Raw genomic sequence first — 27,217 nt, 5'->3', positions numbered from 1 at the left:
ACCATGTCACTGAGGATTTTGAATCATATTTTGTTTTTAAAGGGTTAATCTGTGATTAACTGAGTAGTATGTGTTCTAGGCACAGGAGAATTTCATCATTTCTTTATCACCCCTGGTGATATCATTGGAAATAGTTTTAACTCCCCTGCTGCCAGAGAACAATTTTTTTTCCTTAATCTGAAGAGAATAAAAAAAACCAGCTAACCAAAAAAACCCTGTAAAGCAGATTATTCACCCAAATTGTGTCCGGTATAGTGTATTCCCAGTCTGTTGGCTTCAAAAGCCCCTGAAAAATGAATCCACTTCTTCGAGAAGGCATTATAGGGATTAGAAAAACTAACTGATGAGCCTGTCTCCTTTGTGGAGCATCCGTTTACGAAACAGTAATCCTTCAGTATGTATTTTAGGGTTGTTTCTAAATACTCCTCTTTGTAGAAAACCAGAGCAATATCCTCCATGCTAAAACAAGGTGAAATTAACTCCATGCACAGTGTAAAACGAGGATTCTCAAAAAGTAATAGATAAGACCGGGAGGCATACCATGTACTGCATTCTTTATTCAAAATCCACATGGAATCATAGAATGTCCTGAGTTGGAAGGGACCCATAAGGATCATTGATATTTAAATTCATTTGAGTTCAGAGTGTGCAAGGTATGCAGGATTAAGCTGATGGTGTATTGAAAGAAAAAAACAAAATTACCAACCCTCATACCTTACTAAAATCTGAAAACAAAGTGACCTTTGTAGGTCAGATTTGGTTTGTCTTTCTCATGCAGAAAAAGATATGATCTATAGCTTATGAAGTAATTGGGGGAAATGGATATTTAGTTTCTCTGTCTTTGGACTTGGTGGCACTACTATCACAACTCAGAAGATGAGGCTCTTGAACCGACTCCTGACCATTATTCCTAGCATACTTTTTGTTAAGTCTAAACACAAACTGATCCATATACTAAATATGCATGTGATAATAAAATTTTTAGATGCATTTTAAGATCCAAGCATTTTTAAACTTAGTTTTTTAATAGCTGTGAAAAATATGCAGATCATACTTAAAAAAACTTAAAAAATTGATTGACTTATGGCCAAATTTTTGCTGTTTCTTCCCCTCAATATTTCATTATGAGCTACAAATTTCTAAGGCTCTTTTTAAACTCTTAATGTTCATCAAATTATGTTTGCTGTGCATTTCTGCATAGCTCATTTTTTAGCCTTATTTTGGTCTTTAGAATTTAGACTGCTTACTTTAGGCAGAGACTCGCACACTGAAAAGACAAAGGGTGTGATTGTATGTGTGATGACATACGCAAAATCAATTATTGTGCAGGTACTGATCTTTCAAAGATACTTTGAGTATAAATGGTTCCTTGGCTGAGATCCAAATTAAGGCTAGGAAGGAGAGAGACAATAGTTCTCTAACTGTTGTTTCACTGTATTTTTATATTGGAACAAGGCAGTAATTTTTTTTTTTTCTTTTGGATACACACAAAGACTTTTGCACAGCTGATTCTGATTAACTTTCTTAACTCAGAACTGTAGCTGCATTGAGACCTGAAAGCTCTTGGCAATTTGAAGAAACATCATCAAATGAAGCTCAGAATTGCAAAACTCCAGAGATTCTGAGGGACTGGCTTGGCATTTGGTAGATAATACCTGTGCTGCCTTTCCAGCTTTTCAGATGCTGGCGGAAGCAACAGTCCTGACTTCTTGTAAATGCAGTGATACTTTAAGCAGCTACAGCAATAGTATTTTTCCTCTAAGATCCTCAGTTCTGCTTTCAGACAACTGTTTATGTATTCCCGTTGTCCTCCCTCCCCCTGACTTTGAAAGCTGGCAACAATTAGTCCTTGATTACATACCCTGGACTTTTTTTCTGTCTCCCCTGAGCTTTTGAACTGTGGATAGTATTGAATAATGACTCCAAGATTCAAATCACTCCAAGATTCAAAGCCAGCTTTGCTGGTAAAAGCCCAACAGCTTTACAGAACTGAATTGTGGATGCTGCAATGAATGCAGTATTAGAATGAAAAATGAGCTGTCCTTAGTGTAGATGCACAACTCTAAAGCTAAGTCACTTTAGGCCTAAAACAATTAATATGTTATTTTCCCAAATGAACGTGTGTCATTTTTGTTATGTACATGCTCTTTCATAATGTCTGTTTGCCCCTGTACAAGGTCTTAGGCATAGAAATATACATATTTTAATACTCTGCATCACAAAATATGCATGTCTTAGGGTAACGTGAAAATCCTTAATTTAAGGAAATTACAATTAATAATTGTCACAAAAATCTGTTTCTGTTTTAAATCTCAGAAGCAAAATACATACTGCATCAAGCGTGCATATTCTGCAGTTTGCCCTGAAACTCCTGACCAGTTTGTCCTTCTGCTGCAAGCACCCTGCTTGCTGTTCTGCAATTCTGACCACGATAATCCAGTGTCAGCTCCTCTGCTCTTCCCAGAGGGCATCTGTTTTAAATGCCAGATCTACATTTTTGGGCCTCCCTGCCCACCCACATGGAAGAAGCAAAGGCTGTTATTTTTAATGCAGAGAACATCTAACAATTGGCAGTTCTCATTACCAAACAGTTTCTTCTAAAATATCTCCATTATTTTTCACTGTGATATTGAACTAAAGGCATAGGGGAAGAAGTCTCATTTAAAAAAATCTGCTTCAACTCAGTATCCTGGTATAAGTCAACTTTTACTTCATAATGTATTTCTTTTTACGTTGACCCCATCGCATTTGTGTGTGCAAGTTTTGTTCTCATCCTTGTGCCATTTGCTGTTTGGTGTGTTGCATTGTTGCCATACCAGCAGGCATGTCAAGGCAACTGTGTATGCTTAAAATTTAATCTAAGGAGCACATTCCAAAGCTAGTGTCAAGTTTTACCTCTCTCCCTGCCCCCAAATTTTAAGGAAAAAGTATTTCTAGGGTGATGTTGCCAGTCCATTACCAACACCGAGTGGGTATGATTTAGTTAAATTAGGAGATCCTCTAGGAAACTTCTGTCACATTGTTCTCATCCTGATCAGAAATCACAAGTGCAGAACCTGCCCCGGGGTCAGGATTTCTGATAATTTCATACCTGATTTCTCGTAATTTCTTTCTAGTAATACTTGGACAAAATGACAGTCTGCCATCCCCCTAAAGCTGGCCTGTACGGATGCAGGCTGGGGACTTGGAGCAGCAAGGGTATTCAAACTGCTTGGTAACCACCCAGAAAGAATTAACTTGTGGCAGGGTGTTGGGAAAGACAGAAGGACTAACTTCTTGGCACTGGCTATAGTGGTGTCGTAAGGACACCTCCTAACGGGCTTTCATTCATGGATATTTTACCCTGATGTTTTACAGCCTCAGAGGCAGGAACTGGGAGGGCGTGTTAAAAGGACTGATGCCCAAAGCAGTGGTTCTGTTTAAATCAATGATTGAATCATTAATGCAGTAAAGAAGGGCCCTGTCAGCTCCACAAATAACTAAGTAATAATCTTTACAAAGTTATGGGACACTGAAGAATACAAACAACCCCCTGCCCCAATTTGATTGCGCTATGTGTGTAAAATGATTTCTTTTTATAGGAGTTATAAATTCCAGCTTTTGACTCAATTTGCAGAGCTAGTTTAAGGATGCACAAGAGTGTTAATACACTGCTTTGCACTTAAGAAGTATGTACAGCTCCTTACCTGCAAACACGTGCAGAGCTGTGATGCAAAATTCTAATAACCATGGAAATGGGTAGCCATAAAACTATGACAGTGTCCAGACAATGGGGAAAATCTGAGCTGGAAAAATATAAATAACAATAGCAGCAATACTGTGTCCAAAATGTAGACAAGCACATGGGTGATTAATGTTGGCGAATCCAGGAAAACATCCATTCAAATAAAGCATGCTACAAACCAAGACATGAAACTTAAGTGAATAAATTCTGGCAACTGAATGGTGTGTTGTCTTTGAACAGGTTTTTTTCTTTTCTCCTTGTGCTGGTGCAGCTGTTCATGGGAAAAGTAACAGCACGTGGCTACTTATTTCAGCGGCATGAAATGTAGGCAGAGATGCTGTGAGACTTCCTGGCAGAAGCTAGAGATGCACGCTGTCCTCAAATCAAGAGATAGTGGCAGAGTGAAGAAACTGTTCATCACCTCCAAACAAGAGCTTGCAAAGGAGCCTGTGGGGACTTGTTGCACAGATGTTTGAGGAACAGCTTCTCATTGTTCCCATGCTGACCCTGGGTAAAGAGAATTCACACAAACACAATATTATTCAGGGATTGCCATCTTTTTGGTCATTCTCTCCTGTTTAAAGGTTATCAGTCATGCGAGATGAGGAAGCAGTGCAACAGATAAGATGGGTGACAAAGAATAAACAAGCCCCAGCTGACCACCACCTTCCCTAGGCGACCAGGAGTCTGCCCAAACCACTCGTGACTCCCTCTGAACAATCACCACACTTGCAAAACCAATCACTGTGCTTGCAAATCCATCCTGATTTCCTGAAATCCTTGGCGAACACAAAGGGAGCTAACCCCAGGGACTAGAATGCACCTTGCAAACATGTATAGGATGTGAATTCATTCAGCTATTTGGAAATACTTGGAGAGCATGTAGTTAAAACCTGTAAAGGGGAGAAATTTCTTGTGCTGCTGGCTTCCACAGCAGCATGGGATGATGCTTAGATGCCAGATTTGGTGTGAGGTGGGAGGCCAAGGGGTTGCTTTTTCCCCTCTTTCATTCACAGTGACAGTGAACTTTAACCCTATTATAAACTTACATTTTTTTCAACAAGAAGAGGAAGAGCGGAGGGGGAAGGGATGTTGGGTAAAAACCCTTTCCCTGTGACAGAAACATATCCTCTGGAAACATGCATGAGACTGGGAACTCACACAGCTCAGCTTGGGCTAGAGCTGGGGAGCTCTGGCAGCCAGCTGGACCTGGAGCACAGGGAGGCATGGGCACCCTCACTGCTCAGGGGGGGCGATTTCTGACTCCCTCCATGTGTCTCAGCTGCAGAAAAATCTGTGGTGAAAGAGCTGAATGTTCACCATTGCAGGCTCAATGTTAGTTTACATCCAGAGTTGCCGTCTACCTTCTCTAACACCTACTTTAGGAAACCAGGGGAAAGTAAGAGGTGGTGTTTCCTAACCTTGTTGCTTATAACAAACGGCAACTTTCTCAGCTCCAAAATGCAAAGCAAGTGCTGCAGAAATTGCTGACTGCCTGAAGATGACGAGACTTGTTGCCTTCTGTGGTTTTCCATGTCGAGCAGGAGTGCGTGGTGGCTTTTGAGAGGTTGTGTCACATCTCAGTTTGCAGTGAGTGCACATCCTCAGCCAAAGCAGCCCTCAGGTTCTTTGAAGTTTTCTGCAAATCACAGAAGGCAAAACTGTCAAGCAGATTGGCTCTGCAGAGTGGGTGGATGGCCACCAGCAGCTGGGACAGGACAGGAAGCTTGCCGAGTGCAGGTTAGGTGCCTGAGGAGGGAAGTTTTCCCCATTAAAGGCGTCGTTCTCTCCTGTTCCCTTCCTTTTCCATCCCCGCAGCAGCCACTGTGTGACTCAGGCGAGGAGGTACCCTGGCTGCCCCAGCTCTGCATAAAATACCTCTCCAGCGCATCCCCTTCATGTGCTCTCAAACTGCCCGGTGCAAGGCTCCAAACCAGTGCAGCCCAGTGTGTCCTTGGGAGCCTCTGGAGAAGTCTGTATTCAGGGTCCCAGCCGAGGGCCATTAGTGAGGTGGCCATGTGGAGGGGGAGAGTGCAGCCACCCAAATCTCTTATTCCTCATGCCCAGCTTTGAGATGTAGTGTTTTTTTCAGACGTGCTGAGCTCTTGCTTCTCTGACCAAGGCTCATCAGAGCCCAGAGCAGAGTCAGCCCCAGACAGCCCTAGTTGATGGGGACTTTAGTTTTGTCTTGAAAAGCAAATTTGCCTTTTTCCTCCAACTTTTTTCTAGTCCTTCATCTGAATCTCATCCACTTATTGGGGTTTTTTTTTGCAGTCAGCCAGCATCAGGCAGAGCATTAGAGAGGATATATGAAAGCAATCCAGCGGTATGTTTGATATTTCCAGGTATACCTGGAGCCAAGGTGGCTGGAGAGAGGCTTGCGTGGCCCAGGTAACACCAGCTAATAGAGGAGGGAAAAATATGTGTGCTTGTCAGTAAAGTTCTCAAAAGTTTATTGTTAATATTGATTTTATTCAACACCTTGAAGGAGCACATTTAACACTTGTTAACAGCCTGATGAAGCTGTGTTTTTTATTACAGTCTCCCTGTACATAAGTACATCCTTGTGTATGTGTGTATTTATTATATATGTCAAAGCATTCAGAAGATGCAGTTCTGCCGTATGCTATGTCCAGCAGCAGTAAGGGCAGAGCAAGAGTGAGGACACAGTCACCGACATGTAATTTGGGGTGACATGAACCAGGATACAGCAGGGACTGACAACAGGGTCAGCCCTGGGTAACTGCTTCATCGAGGTGGCTGTGAAGGATTGACCCTCGTCTGCCAACATACTTAGTGGTTTAGCTCCAACGGGTGGAAGCATGAGAGGTGTTTGCCTCCTCCTAAGGACACAGCCATGTGCTGACTCGCCTACTCCTCTTACCTTCAGAAAAAGCATGGAGAGGGGGATGTCAGCTAATCTTCTGGTTTTGATCCCACCACTTTGAATTTGATGGAATTACAGGAAGTGAAACCTGGATCCTAGGAAGAGGTTTTATCTGGTGAGGTGACTAAAGGCTATGCTATCTACACAGTATATAAACATAAACATGTACAAAAGCACAATCATCTTACAAATAAATAAGTGACCACATTCCAGTTACATCCTAGCAGCAATCTAAGCTCTCATAGACCACTGCCGCAGAACAAACCTTACAACAAAAAAAGCTCACCCGCTAGACATGCTTTGCCCTGGTTTATAAATCACATAGAATGCGCATCTCTCTAGCGCTCTGCAGCACAGCCGTATGCATCGCCAAGTCCTCTGGAACAGTTTGAAGCATTTACCAGTTTTCAGTGAGGACGCCCCAAGGTGCAGAAAGCCTTCACCTGCCAGAGAGACTCCCTTGTCCTCCGGCCTTTGGCTGGCAGAGGGGTGAGCTTCACTCCATGCTCTTGCTCTCACTGCACTGCAGCTGCCCCCCCTCAGCGGGGCAGGTGCAAATCTGGCTGCCCCGGGCAGTGACGGTGCCAGCAGGCACTGCCATCTCCTCTTCATCGTAGCAGATGCACTGGGGACAACCATCAGCCACAGAGCTGCCCACAGCCCGGCAGGTGGGGGGCACGGTAGGGCACAGAGAGGCGCAGGTGATGTCCCCACTGGGGTGGCAGGTGCATAGCTTGCGGGCAAAGTCAATGTAGAAGGAGTGGCCAGTAGGGATGTGGCCACTTGCGAAGCCTTGCATCTCGCAGTCGCTCTCCAAGTAGGGTGGGCAGGCACAAGTTGAAGGACAGGGTGGGCAGCAGGCCCCGGCAGTGGTGGTGGTTGGCCCCTCCACATCCCTCACAGGGCACGGGGTGCAGGCGCTGGGGTCACATGTGGGTTTCGGGGCCACACCAGAGAGCAGGAGACAGATGAACAACAAGCAAAGGGCACCAGCAACAGCCATGTTTCTGGGGAGAAAAAGGGGGAGACAGACGCAGGCATGACATTGGGCATGGACACAACAAACACCCATGGTCCGGACTGCCTCCAAGGTTTAAAGCCAGTGGGACACAGCTCCCCCTCCCTGACATGCCCATTAGTCGTAGTTCTGGTCACCTACAGCTTGCTGGGACAAGGATGGCTTGCTCTAAAACAAAGCCCTGTGCCAGAAAGATCATCCTAGTGATGATGTCCTCCACCCACTAGATGTTCAGACAGCTGCAACATGGGCACTGGGTTAGCAAAGTCCACATTGCTGCACACACGGAGCTTTGGTACGGTTCCTCTGGCCAGCAAATGGCACTTGTTCACCGCTATAATGATGCTAATAATTTATGTTTCCGTGACTGTTCCTGGGAGGCATTTGGACATGGACATATTAAGAGTTCAAAGAAGCACTGATTACTTGGATGGCTTATCCTATGGCCAGTCCTGTGATTTGGGCCCTGCTTCTCCATGGACTCGGGCTGCGTGTCAGCTCCTAGCACTTCACGCTGTGCCACTCACCACCTGGCAGCTGCCTGCCTGTCTTTCCCAGCCACCTCAGTCCCTCTTGGGAAGCCAAGGGAGGTCACCTTGTTTCAGTTTGGGAAGCCTTAACTTTGTTATTACAGGTATCAGGCACACCTGTGTGACTCTGCTCTTTGCCTTTGTCAGTTTTTGACCAGTCTGTTTTCAACCAGAGAGTCATTCACAGGTATGAAATCCCCTCCCTGTGCCAGCTCCTCCTCCTCCACTTATCCATCCTAGGGTGCACAGCGCCACCAGGCAGCTCATGCTGTCTCCCTTCTCTGTCTTAAGGTCAAGGATTCTTTGTTTGGACTGCCAGCTTTTCAAGACACAACAGTTCTTTAAATGCATCCTTTCAGATCCCTTTCCCCTGCTTAAGCCAACTTACATCCTGCTGTATTAAATACTCTTGCCTCTCTCTTACACTGGGTCCTTCCAGTCTGTGTCTCTTCTCCAGCTGCCCCAAGGCCAACTTTGATTACAATTACATCATTGCCATCACACTGCATTTGATAGCCCCAATGTCCTACTTCTGCAGACATGCAAATACTTGCAATTACTTCTTGAACAAAACCCAATTCCGAACTGCCTAACTGTATGGGAAAAAAAAATGGAAATCATGAACTCCGTTTGTCTTCGATTTGAAAAAGAGAGAGACCACACCAAGATATTCATAGAATTGTGGAATAGTTAGGGTTGGAATGGACCTTAAAGATTATTTAGCTGCAACCCCTCTGCCAGGGACAGGGTCATCCCACTAGATCAGGCTGCCTAAGGCCCCATCCAACCTGGCCTTGAACACCTCCAGGGATGGGGCATCCACAGCTTCCCTGGGAACCTGTGCCAGTGCCTCACCACTCTCGTAGTGAAGAAATTCCTCCTTACGTCTAGTCTAAATCTGCCCCTCTCCAGTTTATGCCCGTTCTCCCTCATCTTATCACTACAAGCCTGTGTGAACAGTTCCTCCCCAGCTTTCTTGTAGCCTCCCTTCAGGTACTGGAAGGTCGTTGTAAGGTCTTCTCAGCTGTAAAGCCTTCCTGTTTTTAAAGCAAACTCTGACTTTTTGAAGTTACTGTTAACTCTGCTTCATCCTTGCTGTAAATTACTGTTCTGCCTCTTCCTTTCATTCACATACTTTAATCTACTGGTTACTTTTCCATCTTACCCAGGGGACTGCTGAGCAGCACACAGTGCAATCCCGCTCCCCGTGGAAAGGCTGCCATTCGGCAAGGATCTCCCTTTTGCAGCCCCATGCCAAAGGTTCCCTCCCAGCTTCTGCCACCCAGTTCCTCTGGGCTTCATGCTCAGACAGAGCCGGGCACCGCTGTCAGACACTATTAATTCAAAGTTTGTGCACACTCGAATCTCTGCCCAGTCCCAGCAGTCCCATCCACCACTGAAATGTCTGATCCCACCTAGCAATGAAATCGGGTTTCTTCCACAGGGCCAATTTCCGCCCAAACCACATCAACTTTGTCATTCGGTGGCTGAAGCAGGAACAGCCTCCTGCTCACCCTGGGATAGTTTTCCTGGTGACAATATTTGACCTCTCCCTTAGTTTTGGAAAACCAGGCTATGGGCTGGATAAGATGTTCCCCTCCTACCCCACGTCAGGGCCCCGTGAGCCCCAGCCATGGTCTCTGGTTACCTGCAGGGTGGCCGGCCAGGTGGGACGGGTGCTGGAGTGCGGTGCAGGACCCTGAGTGGTGTCTTTGGTCCTCCAGCCCACCCGAGCCTTCTATTTATGTGCTGCTGGTGGTGGCTCCATGATGAAACCCTGGTGGGGGGAGGCGGGGAAGCCGCCGTGACACATAAGGTGGCTGGGCAGGGCCAACAAGATGCTTATCTTGCTAGTCGTGTTGGTTTAGTCTGTCTGACCGCAGACTAAACCAGCACCTCCCAGCCATCTGCCGATCTGCCATCTCCCCTCAAGCCCCTCTTGGCAGACTTGAACCAGAGATTCTGGGGGAGCAGACACCGGTGTCCAGGGGGGGAAGAAAAATTGTTTAAAAGCTCTAGAGAGGCAGCACAGGTGGTGTGCAGCCAGCTCCAGGGCTGTGATGCTCCCTCTCAGGAGCCAGAGGTGAGCAGGGACCTTCTTGGGGTACACATTTTATCCCTGTCTCCCTGCAACTTCTGGAGGCAGGGCAGCCCTTCCACCACACCGCATGCCAAACACCAATTAAAGCACTTTTTGCCCTGCGTGGCTGTTTTCCACTGGACTGGGCTCCAGAGAGCCAAGGCCACGTGTCCCAGCGGAGGAGGTTTGTATGAGTTTTTCATGTGCGGGCATCACGCCTGTGTCCCGACTGGTGCAGGCAGCCCCAGCTCTCCTGGGGCCATTTGCTCCCTGGAGTGGAAAATATCTTAGCCTGATGTACTAATGAGCTCGTTGAAAACGTGGTCCCACTTTGCAGGGCAATGGGATGAGGAGAAGGCATGCCTTTACAGCAGATGAGACTAAGGAGAGCAGCAAAAGTTTCAGGAGCACAATTCCATGCACTCATCTATGTGCCCCTCGGAGTAGGAGGTGTTGGAAAAAGAGCATGGACTGGTGCTGCAGGATTAGGGTCCATCTCCCGCTCTGGAGCTGGACACTGTGCTCAGGGTAGGGTGACAGGGTGTTACTCAGCTCTCACCCTCCTCCTGCTGCCCTCTCACGTCTCCTTAAGCCTGAAAATCCTCTGGTAGATAGGCGGGAGCCTGAGAGCAATGAGCCATGGTGAGTGCCATTGGGCAGCTCCCTCTCACCACACAGGAAAATACTGATAGGACCTCAGTGACCAGGAAAGGGAAACAAACTCAAAAGACCAGCTATCTCAAAGTGGTTGTTGCTGCTGGGGGGCAGTCCTGGGGTTGCAGGGAGTAGAGACCGTGGGCAGTGGGTGCAAACACTCAGCTCCTGCCACCGGCGCTCAATGTAGTTGTGTCTTTGCAGAACCTGCAGAGGTTTCTACTAGCAAGGCAAATGAACTTCCTCCCCTGCTTTCTGAGGCCTTTTCCATCCTAGAGGCACAGCAGGCAGGATGACAGCAGCCGGTTCTTTTCACCACCTTGTATACCCAAGCCAGCACCTCAAGGTGCCAGCAGGGCAGTGCTCTGCACTGGTGCGTGATGTAGGGCATATTTGCTTCCATAGGGACACAGTCTGTGGCAAACTACAACAAAGGCAACATTGACATCCCTGGCCAGGGCACCTCCACCATCAGATGAGCCTGCTGGGGGCAGCCCCTGGGTGCAGGGGCTGAAGGTCCCGGGAACAACTTGAGGGAGCTCCATTCAGCCTAGGTAGAGCAATCCTCAAATATGCACCCAACTTTATGAGTTTCCACACTCATAGTTAATATACAGAAGCCACTGTAAATAGTCACGGTTGCTATTCAGCAGTTACTTCACCTCTGCTGAAGTGCAGCTGCCTGTTCTGTAGCCTGCCTGCCACTGGCAGCCACCACCCCACAGCACTGCTGCTGGGAACACTGCGGTTTGGACTGAGCCGCAGGGGCCATGGGAACTGAAAGGACCTTCAGGGCAACAGAAGTCTGAGCAGTCATTACATGCTGTTAGACTGTCATCTGATTGTTTTTTTCAGAACTGGCATCTCTGGACGTGTTCAAGGCCAGGTTGAATGAGGCTTTGAGCAGCCTGATCTAGTGGGAGGTGTCCCTGCCCACGTCAGGGGGTTGGAACTGGATGACTTTTAGGGTCCCTTCCAACCCAAACCATGCTATGATTCTATGATTTTGCACACCCAGGTGAGCGTGAAGCCCGACACGCTGCATGCACAGGGTGCTGGGCAGCAGCCTGCTATGCAAGCAACTATTCATCTCAAACATATAAAATATTGCATTTGTTTCTGTTTAAACTCACAGCAATGGAACGTCTTTTGCATAAAGCTATGCAGTTTCTGAGATAACAGCCCATTAGCATGGCTTGTCCCCCACAGTCTTCCAGACCTAAAGCAGAGCTGTCTTAAGCTCTTGTTTGCACACACATAGCAGCAGCCTGGAGCTCTAATTCCTGCTGCAAAGGTGTCAGATGTGACCCAGGGACCCTAAAGCTTCCCTCACCACCTGGCTGAGATCTGCCTAGCATGCAAGGACTTATTTCTATTACGTGCCTGGAGGGCCGGGTGGTCTCCAGAGCCCAGAAGGTCACCTTCTCGAAGGTGTCCACGTCTCTGGAGCAACCCAAGTAGTCATCTCGTACCTGACCCTAAAACTCATGAGCTGCCTTGGCAACAAGAGCTGTCCATTGGGTTACTCACGTAGGAGGTGGGGGATCTCAGGGCTGGAGAAGAGAGTCCCAAGCCCTGATGAAGGGTGGCTTCCTGCAAAGAGACCTGTGCCCCTGGCTGTCATGTGGAGGCAAATCTCCTCTCCTCCTCTTGCAGCCAGGTCAGCTGCACAAGAGGACATATTACAATGAGGGGCATCAGGAAGGGTCTGGCATGTCCAAGTGGTCCAGATTCAGACTCATTTCTGAGCTTCATGGAGTTATGGGGCACTTCAAGGCTTCTTCACATGAGTTTGGAATACACACAGGGACTAATATCCTTCAGTTTGCAACAGAGCTGCTAAAATAAATCCAATACAATGAGGTTTAGCTAATCAGTTTTTACTTTTTCTGAACAAATATGTTTATCACTCAAGCAAAACTCGAGGAAGATCTGATATAGCTTGTGTCACTCAGGAAACAAAAGACAGCAGAAATATTCTTCCTAAATATAAATACTTCAGCATTCTATTATTTAATAAAAGTCTTTTACAAACTAGATTAGATTGAAAGTATGGAACAGCCACTTAGCAGCAAGCCAAAACCAGAACTGGTTATTGTCCCCTTGGAGCAGTTCTCAAGACATATGGAAAGAATGCAAAGCTCTTAGAGTCTTTTGAGAACAACTGCCCCAAACCAGATTTCAACAGTGCTTAGTTTGATCTCACAGGTCTCCTTTCTATTTGATTTGGTTCACTGCCTCCTCTCCCAGGATACTGCATGAGACAGCCAGTGCCACCAGCTTCCTCAAAGGCCAGTGGCCACTACAGGAGCCATCATTCCCCACCTGCCCATCACCTCATCCCCCCTGTCCACCACAACCCTCTGCTGCCTCTTCCCGTCCCTCCTGCCCATGCTGCCCAGCTCCTCACCTTTTGCATACCAGGATGTTGTGTCTTACCTGCTCCTCTCATTGCTCCTCCAGGACTCTACCTCTCTACTCACCCCTGGGGAATGGAGGAAGAAGCTGCCTCCTTGGCTTCCAAATGGAATCAGGGGTGAGAAGGAAGGTCTCTGAGGGGTGCCTGCCACCCTCCCTGTGAGGGGTGGAGAGGGGCAGGAGGATGCAGCCATGACATGGCTTCACCCCAGTCCTCAAGAGGGCTGGAGCTTCTCATGGTGGAGACAGGCTCCAGCACTGATGAGACCAGACAACCTGTGATATCTACAACACCCACGGCGCATAGGTAGCTACTGCTAGCAAACACACCCAACCTCATTAACTGTTAAAATCTGGGAATTAGTAACCATCTACTTCCCATTCCTCCCCCCGCATTACCTCTTCAGCCCTGGGTAGCTCCATGTAGCCAAACACAGCTATTAAAAATGGAATTTCTTTAGTTATCTTCTCTTTAGTGATATTCTGGGTGGCATTTGGTGGACAAATGGTTATTACATTACAATTTTCACCTAGTCATTTTGAGAAACTATCAGGTGGATAAGAAAGCACCCGTAGCCAGGTGTTTCAGGCTCTCGGGGAGACGCTGGCCCTGCCAGAGGAGTTGAGGTGGGTACAGCCAAGCTGCTGGGCTACTTCTTCTCATTTCTGCTGACAAAGGCGAGTAGGTCCATCGCTGTGACCACACCAAACACTGTCTGCTTCATGAAGGAACTGCCATTTCCATTGACTGTAAGCACAAAAAATGCCAGTTTAGTGAGGGAATTAAAAAAAAAAAAAAAAAAGAAAATGGAAGAAGAAAAACCCCCACAGCTGTGCAGAGGCTGCTATTCATTTATTGTGAGGAAACCTTAACAGGGGCAGCAGCTGTCTCTGCTCTGCTCTGACTCTACAAGAATGACTGATGCAGCCTTGGTTGCGTTGCTGGGACCACATTAGGGAGGTTTTAGCTGCAGACGCAGCTAAACACACTCCTTACCAGAGCAGGAAACTTAATTTCCCAGTTGTTTTTACCCAACCTCGGTTCCAGTCCTGCTTCTGTCACCACAAAACTTTTCAGGCCAAACTAATGAGGCCCTTTACAAGCACTAGTGAGACACTTTCTGCTCTGTTCTCATAAGGTCCTACACCACCATTAATAAAACAGCATCTCAACAATTGCTTTAACCATTTGAAAAATGTTTTCTTAAATAAAAATAAAACTAGCCACCAGAGCCCAAACACGAGATAAAATGCAAGCTCCAAAGGTGTGGGAAGCAAGTAATAAATAAGGTGGTAACTGTAACAGCATTAAAACAGCAGCTCTGGAAAAGAAAATGAATGTTGCTTGAAAACCAGAGCAAGAGGTACTGTGTACAGCTGGCTGATATTTTTGGTAGGCGCCGCTTAATTTGTGGATACCATTTAATTTATATTAAAATGTGACACAAAATAGATTTTTGTTATGTTATGACAACATAGCTGAGAAAGGCCTAGTATTACTTTTGGTGAGAGAATTGGAAATGTGCATCAAACACAGTTTTGAACGACATACTTTTGTTTGCAATGTTTTGTGGAAACACAGCTGGACTCGCACGCCAGTTTTAGAGCTGACGGGGCTTTGGGCAGCAGGACATGGATATAGAAGCAAAGGGGTTAGGATGTTTGTGCATGATGGGTTTCGGAGGCCCCAGGTTCACAAGGCAGCCCTTTGCTGTCAGTCGATACAGCACAATATCGCATGCTGCTCACTGTAGGAATGTTCTGCACGTTCAACATATAATGTCATAAAATCTGTATAATTACACCCTTCAGCTCTAATTTAGAAGATTTAAACATGGGTCTTCAGACTGCTTTTTCACATTGCTAACATTTTAAACAAAGCAACCCCCTCCAGATAAGGCCAAATTTGTACTTCTAGAAGTTTTACAATATAATTATATTGAAAAGGTGTGTTAGGTCAGATTTGCAGACCAGCACCTGCCACCATACCTGTTTTGGTTAGAGGAGCAACAAAGTATGATCCCTGCTGGTGCTGATGTGCCAACAACCCTTGTGCTGACATGGTCCTACTGCACGTGACTGAGCCAGTTTGCTTCCCTAGGGAGTAGGTGGCTGTACAGTGGTTTGAGAATAAACCAAAGCTGCAGGTACAGCTGCATTATTGGACTAACCTAATTGCGCTCCTGAATTGACAGAACATCTCTATTCCTAGCCATGGTCCAGGTAAGGCTCATACATGGATTCCCCTCACTCCTAATTCATGTGTCCCTGCCACAGGGCTTAGTTGTGGTCCAACATATACATTCTCAACTTACCCTGCACCTCTGGAATAGGTGTGTCATAGCACCCAGGGTGCAAGGCGCCTTAGCATATCAATTTACCCAGACACCTTAAGTCACACAGACGTAAGAACATCCCTCGGTTGCATCTCACAGGGTGGCAAGTGCGAACAGGGGTGTTCAGAGAAAATGGCACAGCCTCTGGGCATGCACAGCAGGCAGCCTGTAAGCAGTGGGATGCAGACTGTGTAATTCATTCCCGTGCACTTACATGCCTGAATTCTACCTAAGCTTTATCTAATGTGCCCAAATGCTCCTTTTGACCTTGCCCTTGGGATACTAAGTCTACTGAGATTCCTAACATGCTTCTTGTTTATTTTGTTGCCCACAACCGGCGAGACAGTGATTTTAATTCAAGGTCAAAAGGCTAAACGAGTACTAGAGGGCTGAGCCTCCAGGTATGCAGCAAAGTCACTGTGCCCCAACCTGCTGTCTACAGTCCACCTCAGCTGTCATTGGAGAGGGTCAAATGAATCCTGTAATGAATATCTTCCCAACCCCAGAAGTAGGTTTCATTGGGAAACCGTAAGATAAGGAGATGGGATAGAGCTGATTAGTGCTTTGGCATCACCCCTGCATGGGAGATGCAATGCAACTGTTATGGCCAGGATCTGGGACTTGTTCCTGCAGGACATACATCCAGTAATGTGGTGGTCCCGGGTTCCTGTGGTTAAGGCTTCCCACCCTCTCCCCTTGTCTCTGTGCTGTCAGGAAAGGAAACAGGTGAATAGCCGATAATTCCAAGGTTTTGCAGAGTCATGAGGCAGAAATCCTTCCGACAGAGGCTCAGGGACTGCACATGTAGAGCAGCTGTGCTGATACCTACCAAGCTCAATTTGAGAGTTTTCCTCTCCCTCTCAAACATTTGTGCAAAGCCCATACAGTGCTTCTGCAGATACCTACACTGCATTTGCTCATGTACAACGATAGCAAAATGGTCATTCTCCAGGATGCAGGAAAGCTTCCCAAGGCTGTCCTCTAGGCCAATCTAAACAGAACAAAAAGAGATATTTTACCTTTCACTTCACGTTTAAAGGACAGTGGTGTGGAGCCTGACTCTTTCTTCTGACTGTAGCAGCAAATGAACAAGCAGGGTGGCACTCAGCTGCACTTGGATCAGGTACGCCTCACTCACCCACACTCTTCTGGGAGATAGAAAGAGATGAAGGCAACCTGCAAACCTATCTTTGCTGTAGCTGAAATACCATGCTGTCTCCTCAAAACTCAGAGAGGCTTCATGGGCCAGCATGAGGTGATGGCACCAGTTTCCCTAAAATATCATCTATTTACCTCACCCCATCTCTGGACTACTGATAGCCATCTGGCCCAGGAATTCCCCCCTGCACAGCCACAGGACCTGACCTGTGTCCCATCAGAGCCCATGCCTGAGTTGCCCCAACCTGCTGAGCCTTCGCAATGTCTGGGCTCCAATTTCAGAGGATGATGACTCTTCAGCTGGACAAAATCGTCTAATAATGTAACATCAAGGGTAGATATACACACCCTCTGCTCCTGGTGTGTAAGGTCCCATGTCTGAACGCGACAGGCTCAGCATCATTTTTGCAGATGCCTGTCCTTACTGTCATCTCCATGTTGTTTCTATCACTACCAATCTCTCTGCCTTTCTCTATCTTCACATCTCTCTCTTTTCTTTTTTTTACCTTTGAGAACTGGTCATAGATGACATTCGTAACAGGATCTGAGAACTGTGTTTTTCCAGCCATCACTGAGGTGAGGGTGTTGCTGAGGGTCACCATTCCCAAAATAAGTCTGTAGGGGAACAGGAAGTTTTCCAAAAGGTCAGATTTGAGATAGGACATGCATTTTATGTAAAGGCTGAACAGCTCCCCTCTAAGTCACTGAATAAAGGGTTGCTGCCATCAGGAGGCATCAGCTTTCTCCTCATCTGAGCAAGACAAGAAGATCCTTGTCCTCACCAAGGTATTGGTTTAACAGTAGTTAAAGTCTGCAGTTGGAATCCAGGACTTAGCAGCTGGGAGAAGGAAAACTTATGGGCCCTCTGGTTCCTTATTTGTGTGGGGTTTCCCATCAAGCCCTCACCCCTCCTCTGCTCTCCACTTGCCTGTGCACTGATCCAGCCTCTGCTGTCTGGTGGGTGCTGGATTTGGCTTTGACTTTAACTAGCTCATTCACAGGAATTTTTCCTGACAAATCATCACAAAGAGGCAGATGATACTTTAAAAAAAAAACTTGTCACAGAATCCAGCACAAGAGCCCTGTCCCTGGATCAGTAAACGGCACTTTCTCTTCAGCTTCGTCATGGCTGCTTTCCCTGTGTGAATGGCCATCTCTGTAACGAGTAAAAATAGTTACCCTGATTCAGCAACAACAGGAGCTTGATCGTATCCTTTCTCCTGGAGGATCTCAATTGCCTTTTGACAGCTGACTTCTGGGAGGAGAATGAGAGGGGCTGAGAGATTCAGTTTCTGCACCTTGATGTTCCACCACCTGTTGAAAGACAAATGGCAGCACCAAGCTTTTGTGCAGCTGTGGGTCTTGCTCAGTGAGGTAAGGCCAGTAGAGATGAGACCCACCCACTCAGAGATATTCTGCCTGCCTGCAAAGCTCACCCCTTTCCTATCTCCAAAGCAGTAGTGCTACAAGTCTACCACGGCCAGGTCTTGTTGAAGCCAAGCTTGACCTGTGCCCAGTGTTCATACAGCTCCAGATACGAGGCTAAGGCCAACAACTGGCAAAGTGCCAGACCTGTCCTGAATCCAAAGAGGCTATTGAGGCATTCACTTCAAGTTCATGAGCGGAGACCTACCAGTTTTGCTTCTTTGGTTTGTATCCTTAGTCCTCAAAATGCAGCATTTGCAGCTCTTCCAGGAAAAAGCCTGGCAGAGATACTTCTGTGATTTATGAGAGACAAGCTACAGTTGTTTGCTGGGGACTGCAGTCAGATCCCAACTTATCTCAGCCCTTTGCCCTTGCAGAAAAGGCAGGGTAATGCTAGAGGCTGAAAGTGCCAAAAGCAATTCTAACCAGGCACAAGAGGCCTTGGGAATGGATTAAGTTTTTAGGCAATATTTTGTAATAACCTTTGCTCCTAGTAACCTAAAGGAGCTGGTGACATCAATAATACCTGCTGTCCTTAAAGTGAGACTAGGAGCATTCTAAACAACTGGCACTTGCTCAGCCACGTCAACGGGCATCATGAATTTGTCTGTGTTTCACTGCCTTGAGGGGACTCTTTACCCATAGAATCAATGATTTGGGTTGGAAGGGACCTTTAAAGGTCATCTAGTCCAACCTCCATGGTGTGTAAGAGACAGCTGAGTTGATAATCTTTTCTGGCCTGCAGCTCTGGAAAGTAAACAGTTACTCTCCCCTGCCTGAAAAGACCTCCAGAGCTGTTTGAAATAGCAATTGCTACAAGAGGGGCTCATCTCTCCATTGGCTCAATGTTTCTTTGAATGTCAGCTGTGGAGTAGAGAGAGTCCACATCAGCCATTCTACTCATCAGGGTTTGGGCAGTCTAGTCAATGACTGCCATGTGGGACTGAATTGGCAATTGTGGAACAGAAGCAACTCCTTTATAGACTTCAGCTGGAGAACTGGGATACCTAAACACTCAAAAAAGAGGAGTTGACATTACAGCCTCCCCAGAGGGATATAGATTTAACTGTTTTTTTTCTAAATACTAAAAGATAATACTTTCCTTTGAAGATAATAATTTCCAGACTCAGAAAGCTGATTCCCTTATCACCATTCACATCAGATGTTGTCTTACCAAGGCTTGTTCTCCTGGACGTCATTTAGGAAGCCGTTTTTTATCATCCATTTATCATTCAAAAATTTGGACCTAGAAATCACCAACAAAGAGCAAGTCTGTAAGCCTTCCAGAAGAAGTCGTGCTTTGTTTCATGCATTAGACCACAACACTGCCCTGGGGCTCCCATGATTTTTGCAGCTGGCTGCTCTTAGCCCCTTTTAAGGTCAACTGGAGCTGTGGGTGCTCAGTAACTCTTAGAAGCACGCCAGCTATTTGCCTTTCTAACTTTAGTCATGCAAGTTCAAAAACTGTAGCGTGACTGATTCCTGCTCCCCGCAGTAAGTCAGTGACAGGAGGAAATGCAACCCAAGTGTCCCAACACCCAGCCCGTCATGTTTGCCATGGTAGTGTGCTATTTCTCCCTGATTATTTATTTTTCTTTCTTGTGGACCGCTCAAGGGAGACTTCCAGCTCTGGGCTCACTCCAGGTGCCATGCCATCAGAGTTATTGGGGTGGTTCTCCAGCAACCCACACCACCTGGGCTCAGCAGTGCAAAGCTTATGTCACTGAAAGGCCAGCACGGGCCATAGGTAGAAAGCGAAGGAGAAGGCTGTGGGAGCTCTCACCCTGATGCTGGAAAGCAGGTGAGGAAGTGAGAAACTCACATGTAGTTCCTGACGGAGTCGGGCAAGATGACAACACAGCGCTGACCTTCCTTCAGGTCCTTGGCAGCCTGCACAGCAACAGACATGGCACTGCCCGAGCTGCCGCCTGGATGTGTACCAAGAATAGAGAAACGAGCATCAGGGCTGGGCAGAGGGTGTATGCGACAGCCCTGGTGTATGGGGCACAGCGCTGCCCTGCTGACAGTGCAGAGGTACCCAGACAAAGCAGTAGCAGAGCTAGCACCTTGTATACCAGGGTACCTCAAGATGCTGAGAGTGGGAGGACAATCATCCTCACAGCTTTGATGGCTTTAAAGTCAAGAAGGACTGAAGGAACATGTTAGCATGGTGGCTCTTGGCAATGAGCTTTTGAGGCAACACAGGAGTCACCTTATGAACATCATAAATCACTTCTTGTGGTGACTCTGCGGGTAGGCCGAGGTCTGACAGGTTCAATATGGGGACATTCATATCCCTGCTCCCTGTGCTGCACAATTCTTTTGGGTAAAGAGAAGACCGTGCCAAACCTAAATCTTCTGTTTGACATATTTGGCAATCAAAGATTGGCTTTGAATGCATTGTAATGACTGAAAAAACCATAAACATTACATTCATGCTTGGAATACCAGGCCAACGTGACATGAAGACTTAAACGCTCCCTGTGTCTGTGTGCACACATGTGATTTGCTGCACGTAGGGAAAGCAGGTTCCTGATTTACAGAGGCAATTCTTCCACTGGTAGTTCAAGTACAGGGAAGTCAAACACATTCCACTATCTGTGTGCCAATTACACACTGCATTCAAGGCAGCACGTATTTTACAGCAGGTTAATTAGCATTGGGTCACATTTTTCAAACAAATGAGGAAAGGCCCTGAAAAATGCAGTTCAGAGAACATGAAACTACTCACAAATTATAGTTGTGTTCAGCAAGTGGTTTCTGTTGAAACACAGTGACTCTGCACCTGCTAGGTTACATCAACATTTAAGTGTTTCATTACACATGGCCCTATCTTTTGCAAAACACCCTAGACGTGAGTGCTCAACTTTTATCAGCTGTAACCACAAGCCTACATAATGTCTGTTCCTGGATGCAAACCTATAGCTATATGCTTGGCAGCAGGGAAGGCTGAAAAAACGCTGATGCTGTATAGAGGCTCTTAGGGTACAGGCAGGGTTTGTCCAAGGGCACTTGTTTGTCTTGGAAAGCCGGTGGGATTATGTATAGCTTGTTGGCACTGGGAGAAATCCTCAGTAAGAACATCTTACACTTTCTTTACTTTCAAACTTTCCTGATCTAAACCTCGCACCTCTAGTGAGGCAACTGTTCAACGATAGAATATAGCCTCGCAGAGTTCTTAGTGGAGCAACAGTTTTAGCCCACCTGTCCTTCCCCAAGTCCCACTAATCCTCTCTTCAGTCCGTGTAACACTACACCACACAGAGTTAGGCCTGAAGATCTAGTTCCATGTGCCAAAGTGCTCGAGCAAGAGGAGAGTTATTGCTTCTATAATTATTGTGGCAAATGAGTCAGATCCCAGACCACAGACTCACTGCCACACCTCTGAAGTCTACAGCAACCTACACAACAGCTCAGGGTTCAGTCGCTGAGCCCTGTTAACCTAGCAGGCACACAATGCAGAGAGAACATTCCCCAAAGTGTTTTGGTCCCAAAAGGATGAAGTTCAGAAAGTTTGTTAAGAGAAGCAAGTGTTGCCATTGGCGCTTACCACACAATAATCCTTCTTCTCTGATGAGCCTGCGAGACATAAGGAATGAGTCTCTGTCATTGCATTTATACCACTGATCAACCACCTAAAGAGAAAGCAAGAAGGTTAGTTCCTGGGAGTGGTATTTTAGGCTGTCCTGACTGTCTGTGGCATGTCATGATGTTGATGTCTACTACATCTGGTAGCCTCAAGCTGCTTTCCACACTTGTTAAAAGTAAATGTATTTGTCAAAGCATCCTTGGTCCAGAACATGTGTCTGTGCTTGCAGGCACACACTCCAGCCTTTCCAGCCAGCACTCTTTTGTTGGAGAGTTAGGGATGTCTGAGAGGTCCAGAGTAAGGATGCGGAAGATGAAGTGGTGCTCATGATGTTCCAGGATAGGCTACGCTAATCGTCTTGATTTAATCAGGCAAAAATCAGATCCAATTATAAAAAATTATGTGTTACTAGAGGTCACAGCTCTAAAGCCATGGGCAGACAGCAGAGATGTCATTAACACAACACCTGAAAACGTAAGAAATCTGAAGTCTGAGGCTGTGGAAGACCTTTTTAAGAAAAAGACAGGGGGAACACAGGAAGCTGAGTTAGAGCTTTAAAGCTCTGTGCCTGGTGGCAACTTATACACTGAGAAGAAATTTCAGAAGAAGCTGTAGAATGTTCATAATCTGTTGTTTTACATGGCTTGGATCTTGTCTTCCGGACCATTAATGGTGCAAGGTTTCTGCTGCGTGCATGTGGTGCCTACAACACTGAAGAGTCAGGAAATGCTAGCGCATTAAAAAGCAGCCTCGGCACTGACCTCTTCTGCGCGACTGCAGTACAAGAGGCACACTGAATACTAGCTAGGCTGAGCTGAGGAGGCTGTTACTGTGGCAAATTCCTCATTTCCTCCTGTATTTGTCATCTTCTTGTAGGTCAGTTACAATCAGATTTGCTCAGAGAGATTCTCTAGCACTGGGGCCCAAATCTCCCCACAACAGCTTCTTCTGCACTGCGAAGGTACACAGGTAGCCTTAGGGCTGGGCCACTGCCGAGTGCCAGAGCAGGCTGCCTCTGAACCTGAGAGCAGGTTGGATGCAGAGCCAAAGATCAGACAGAGGCCTCTTATCACACGGCTACTTACTGATCTGTCAAGGACAGTAGGAATAAAATCATGCCCAATGCCCTCCACTTCAACAACTGTAGTGTTCGTCCTGTTCATCTCACTGGGCAGAGCAACAATGGAGCCTTCGGGATCTACACCAATGATCTTTGAGAGAAGGAAGTGTTGTTAAACCACAAAGAGAGCTCAGAAATATTCAAATACACAACTTAAAAGAAAAATTACCCACATCCTTATCAGCAACATTTTCCCTTCCACGATATTTATTAATATTCCTATCCACTGGCAGCATGGAGAGCTTCCAGGATGAGAAGGTAGTGCTTCCCACTGTCTTTTTAAATAGAACCTAGATAGTGTCCAGTTGCTACAGAAGTGACTGGTGGCTTAAAATGTTATCACTCTCAAGGTGTTTGTCATCACACTTCTGGCAAAGCTCAGCCCTTAGGATAGTGCGAGTGCTCCTTAATCTGCTCCAGTGCAAAGCCAGATAGTTAGCTCAAACCTATGGAAACCCATGACTGCAGACTTCCTTTCTGGATCTAGTTGTGTTAACCGACACTGAACCTCCCTGGCTGCTTTGTAGCTTTATGTCTGGGCTGAGGTGTCTTCCCTCAGCACTCAGCTTAAGAAAGGATGGTGACACTGCTCTAGATGCAGCTTCAAGCAGTCAGCAAAGTATTCTCATGCCCATGTGTCCCAGTGGCTTGGTCCACATCGTCTCAATTTGCCATTGACGGATCGGGGATCACTCACACCCCAGCTATGCCTGGAAGGCAGTTACCACCAAGCCTCCAGTCTGCCTTGAAGCACAGGCTCTGCAGAATGATCACATGTGACTAGGGTGTACGACAGAGCACAGAGACTTTTGCAAGGGCAGATGAGAAGCACTTGCACAGTCTGTGCCCCCTGTGGAATGGCCAGGGCAGAAACTTTCAGCAGATGGGACAACCAGAAGCAGTAATGCGGTTTGCTGGGCCAGCCTCTTCTGTGGAGGACCTCTGGCTGTGTCCTGCAAAGGACAGGGCACAGGGCAGAATGGGATTAGTACTGGGACTGTGGAGCCTTTGTCTTCTAAGGCACTTGGATGGAGCTAGCTCAAGCTGAGCCCAAGGCCAACACCTGGCCTAACAACAGCCCGGTTCACAGTGAAAAATCAAATAGGTGGAGACAACAACCGCTGGCTCAGGTGAGCCGTGGGGTTAGGTTTGATCAAAACCATAAGCAGAAAACCCAGGGGGGACACGGCTCCCAGGAGGCAGCCCTGCTTCTTGGCTTACCTTGCACTCCGGACATTTCTCCTTCAGCTTCCTGGCGACACCAGTGACAGTACCTCCTGTGCCAGAACCAATCACCACCATGTGGACCTTGCCTGCAGATCAGAGAGGAAAGGGGCTTGCAGGGACTTGGTATCACCCTGCTTTACTCAGGTCTCTGTGCACATGCAGCGCCTGCATCCCCTGGGTGCTACAACCTTATCTGTGGACAGGACAGGCAGCGGTCATGCTAGCGGCCAAAGTGGGGTCCTGCAGAGAAGCTCAGATGAGCTTGCAGGATCTGAGCACAGTGGATCCTGCCTCTGCGGAGGGAGCTGAAGGTGACCTCCAGATCTCCCACTGGTCATCAAAGAAAAGCACACATGTGAATAGCAGCACATATCCGTAACAGGCACAACTTCTCAGTCAGTGTTAGTTTCTGCCTGGCTACCCGTGTTGGTCATAGGTAGCCCCACTGGCATCAGAGAAATTATACTGATTTATGACTGGTAGGAACAGAATCAGAATCAGGCCTACAGAGCTTTATGTTGCAACTGCATTGGGAAAAGGAGACTTGTAATTCACTGCTGGCAGCCAGTAGGAGCAACTCTAAATGCTTTAGTGGAGGGAAGGCTGAGACTCTTGTTCCTGTTGCTACCCGACTGTTTTACTGTTATGATAACAGCTCTCCGGTTAAAACCCCTGAGTCCTGTTTACATTTTGTGGTGCTCCCAGTACTGGCAATAAATTTCACCTCTTCTGCACAAACGTGGACTGGGATGGTCCTTTATCCTCCCCAGCCATCACATCAAACATTGTTAGCCTGTGAAATTTCAGTCTATTTTGGTTTGCAAATGAGTGTGCCAGATCAGATGCAGCCTGCCGTGCCCCGATGGATTTATATTTCCCAGTGAGGCCTCTTGGGCCAGCTGACATGTCACAGAGATGTTGTATCTACCAAGAGATAGGTTCTTCCTCCCTGGGTTCAGCCTGAATTTGTTAAGCCTCTGGTCTCCTCCCTCAGGCTTCTGAAATGAGAGGCCATAGCAGGGAAGCCCTGCGGGGCCAAGAGGGTGTCTCTGGAGTGGATTATGAGAAGTTGCTACACTCTTTGAGTCAGTATTATTAAGGGTGCCTTCACCTACAGAGGCTCTTCTGGTTGTTTCTAGATCTTAAGGTCAAAAAATTATGCAAAATAAGCCTCTCAGAGACGTCTATAGCCCTTTGCACATCCTCAGCACATAGAAACAACAGCACTGACAGTACCTTCACACTGTTCCAGGATCTCCTCAGCTGTGGTGTCGTAATGAGCCAGGGGGTTGCTTGGGTTTCGGTACTGTTTATTTCAACAGAGAACTGCATGAGTTACTGGGTCAGATACACAGGTCAAATACCAACCTAGCAATAGCTCCTGATGAGCTTTCCCAAAGCATCCAGCTGCCCCCTCCTCTCCCTGGCAAGGGTGGACTGCAGGCCAGCCAGGCCAGGTCACAGATTTTTCCCTTGGCTGTCACTTCAGGACAGATTTCCAAGGACAGGTGGGATTTGTCCACACTGGAATATTAAACGTTCCTGCAAACACTCACTCTCTGGCACTTGATGCACATTTGGTGTGGGGACACTGTGGCTGTCCCATATGCTGCATCACCAGGTTTTGTGGGTTCTGGTGGTTTTGTTAAAGCACTAGCCACCGGAGGGAAGAAAGCTTCTCTGTATTTTAGTGATTGCTTAGACGGAAGTATTTTATCCTTTTTGTTGCCTTGAAAAAGTTGAGAACAGCCTCACAATACTCTTAAAAAGCTCAGAAAACAGACAAAAAAAAATCCCAAAAAAGCCCTCCTCAAAAATATTAGAAAACTTTTTTTTTCAAGTATCACATATATATTTAATTTTGAGAGCTGCTTTGTCATTTAATGGCATTTGTGGTTGGCAGTGCAGCAAGTTAGGTGGCTGGGAACTATGGCCCAGAGAGGTTGTCCCACCTATACAGAGGGGTTTACAACAAGGGGGGCACAAGTACAGCACTGAAATGTGTGCAGCCACATGTCTACATCCATAGATGTCTGTGAAAAGAATGTTTTATTAAAAAGAAGGATCTTTCCTAACTTTTCTGCACTACAGGAACTCCCTGCTCACTATAGGGATTCCTTCCTGCGGCGGGGTCAGATCGGAGGGAGAACTGCCCTCCTGTACAAGACCCTGTGCTGCGGGAACTGCTCATATGAATCATTAGTGTTTGGACTTTACAGTATGTGGCTTATTTTTGAAGGAGAACAGAGGCTTCCAGCCAGGCATAAAATGCATATTTTTTCAGGTCAAAGTTCAATCCAGAGCAATTTGAGGAGTCTTTGAAGTGTGCAAGAAAACCTAGCCTCACCCACATCCAGGCTTTGGTAGAAGTTTTATAGGTTTGGAAGGGTCTCCTATTTAGTTTCTGCCGCCCTATGCTTTTCAGAGGAATGCTTAAGTTTCAAACACCATAAAACACTGATGAAATCTGCCTATGTTGCTAGTTTGAAGGAAGACCCCAGATACCGGCACACTTGGAGCGCAGACTATAAACTGTGATTGGAAAGAGAGTCAGCAGAGGAACAGTGTTTACCTGGTCCAGGATGTGAGAGTTTGGGATTTCACTTTTCAGCTTCCAGGCGACACGGATGTTAGACTCTGGGGCATCAAAGCGTGCACATGGGGTCCTCACAATTTCAACACCCAGCGCCTTCAGAATATCGACCTTTAGGAGGGAAGAGAGTAGATGTAATGCAACTGATCCCATGTAGAGATGGTAATCTAAACCTGCAGGCTCATGGCAGTGTCAGATACCAGAGGAGCCTTGCATGCAGGAGACCTTTAGCATTTGGAGATACAATGTCCAGCTCTCAGTTATACTATGCCTGACATCCTTCTGGCACCCAGGGCCTCTTGCCTGAAGCTGGCACATGGATTCCAGTCTAGCCTCACGCCCTGTCCTATTCAGAGGGCAGTCTGGGGACATGGCAGAGGTAAGTAACACTGTGCTGCTCCTTGGTGCCTGGGAAAAGGGGCAGAGGGAACAGAGGTAGGGAGCAGCATCTCCTATGT

The 27,217-nt window shown here is 46.8% G+C and overlaps 2 protein-coding genes across 2 annotated transcripts in view; both read right to left on the bottom strand.

Moving 5' to 3' along the window:
* Window positions 1-6,155: 6,155 nt before the first annotated feature.
* Window positions 6,156-9,980, bottom strand: LOC128851102 (fibulin-2-like). The gene is made up of 2 exons (XM_054057152.1): window positions 9,808-9,980; window positions 6,156-7,618 (listed from the first exon to the last, which is right to left on the bottom strand). The coding sequence occupies exon 2, from the start codon at window positions 7,612-7,614 to the stop codon at window positions 7,108-7,110; it is 507 nt and encodes a 168-aa protein (XP_053913127.1). The 5' UTR covers window positions 7,615-7,618; window positions 9,808-9,980; the 3' UTR covers window positions 6,156-7,107.
* A 2,824-nt stretch (window positions 9,981-12,804) lies between these two features.
* Window positions 12,805-27,217, bottom strand: part of LOC104059240 (cystathionine beta-synthase) — a 29,649-nt gene continuing 15,236 nt past the window's right edge. The window contains exons 7-17 of the mRNA XM_009560884.2: window positions 26,739-26,870; window positions 25,403-25,472; window positions 24,161-24,252; window positions 22,905-23,030; window positions 21,781-21,865; window positions 20,053-20,158; window positions 19,405-19,476; window positions 17,985-18,119; window positions 17,312-17,420; window positions 16,554-16,638; window positions 12,805-14,059 (exon numbers count right to left, since the gene is read on the bottom strand). Coding sequence (XP_009559179.2) covers window positions 13,962-14,059; window positions 16,554-16,638; window positions 17,312-17,420; window positions 17,985-18,119; window positions 19,405-19,476; window positions 20,053-20,158; window positions 21,781-21,865; window positions 22,905-23,030; window positions 24,161-24,252; window positions 25,403-25,472; window positions 26,739-26,870 — 1,110 coding nt within the window. The 3' untranslated portion in view covers window positions 12,805-13,961. The remainder of the gene's footprint in view (window positions 14,060-16,553; window positions 16,639-17,311; window positions 17,421-17,984; window positions 18,120-19,404; window positions 19,477-20,052; window positions 20,159-21,780; window positions 21,866-22,904; window positions 23,031-24,160; window positions 24,253-25,402; window positions 25,473-26,738; window positions 26,871-27,217) is intronic.

This window comes from Cuculus canorus, chromosome 1 (assembly GCF_017976375.1).
Source record: "Cuculus canorus isolate bCucCan1 chromosome 1, bCucCan1.pri, whole genome shotgun sequence".
Taxonomy (NCBI): domain Eukaryota; kingdom Metazoa; phylum Chordata; class Aves; order Cuculiformes; family Cuculidae; genus Cuculus; species Cuculus canorus.
The sequence above is the reverse complement of the archived record's forward strand: the minus strand, read 5'-3'. Positions and strand labels throughout refer to the sequence as shown.

Excerpts from the sequence above, each read along its gene's own strand:
- LOC128851102 (XM_054057152.1), bottom strand. The coding sequence starts at position 7,614 with ATGGCTGTTGCTGGTGCCCTTTGCTTGTTGTTCATCTGTCTCCTGCTC.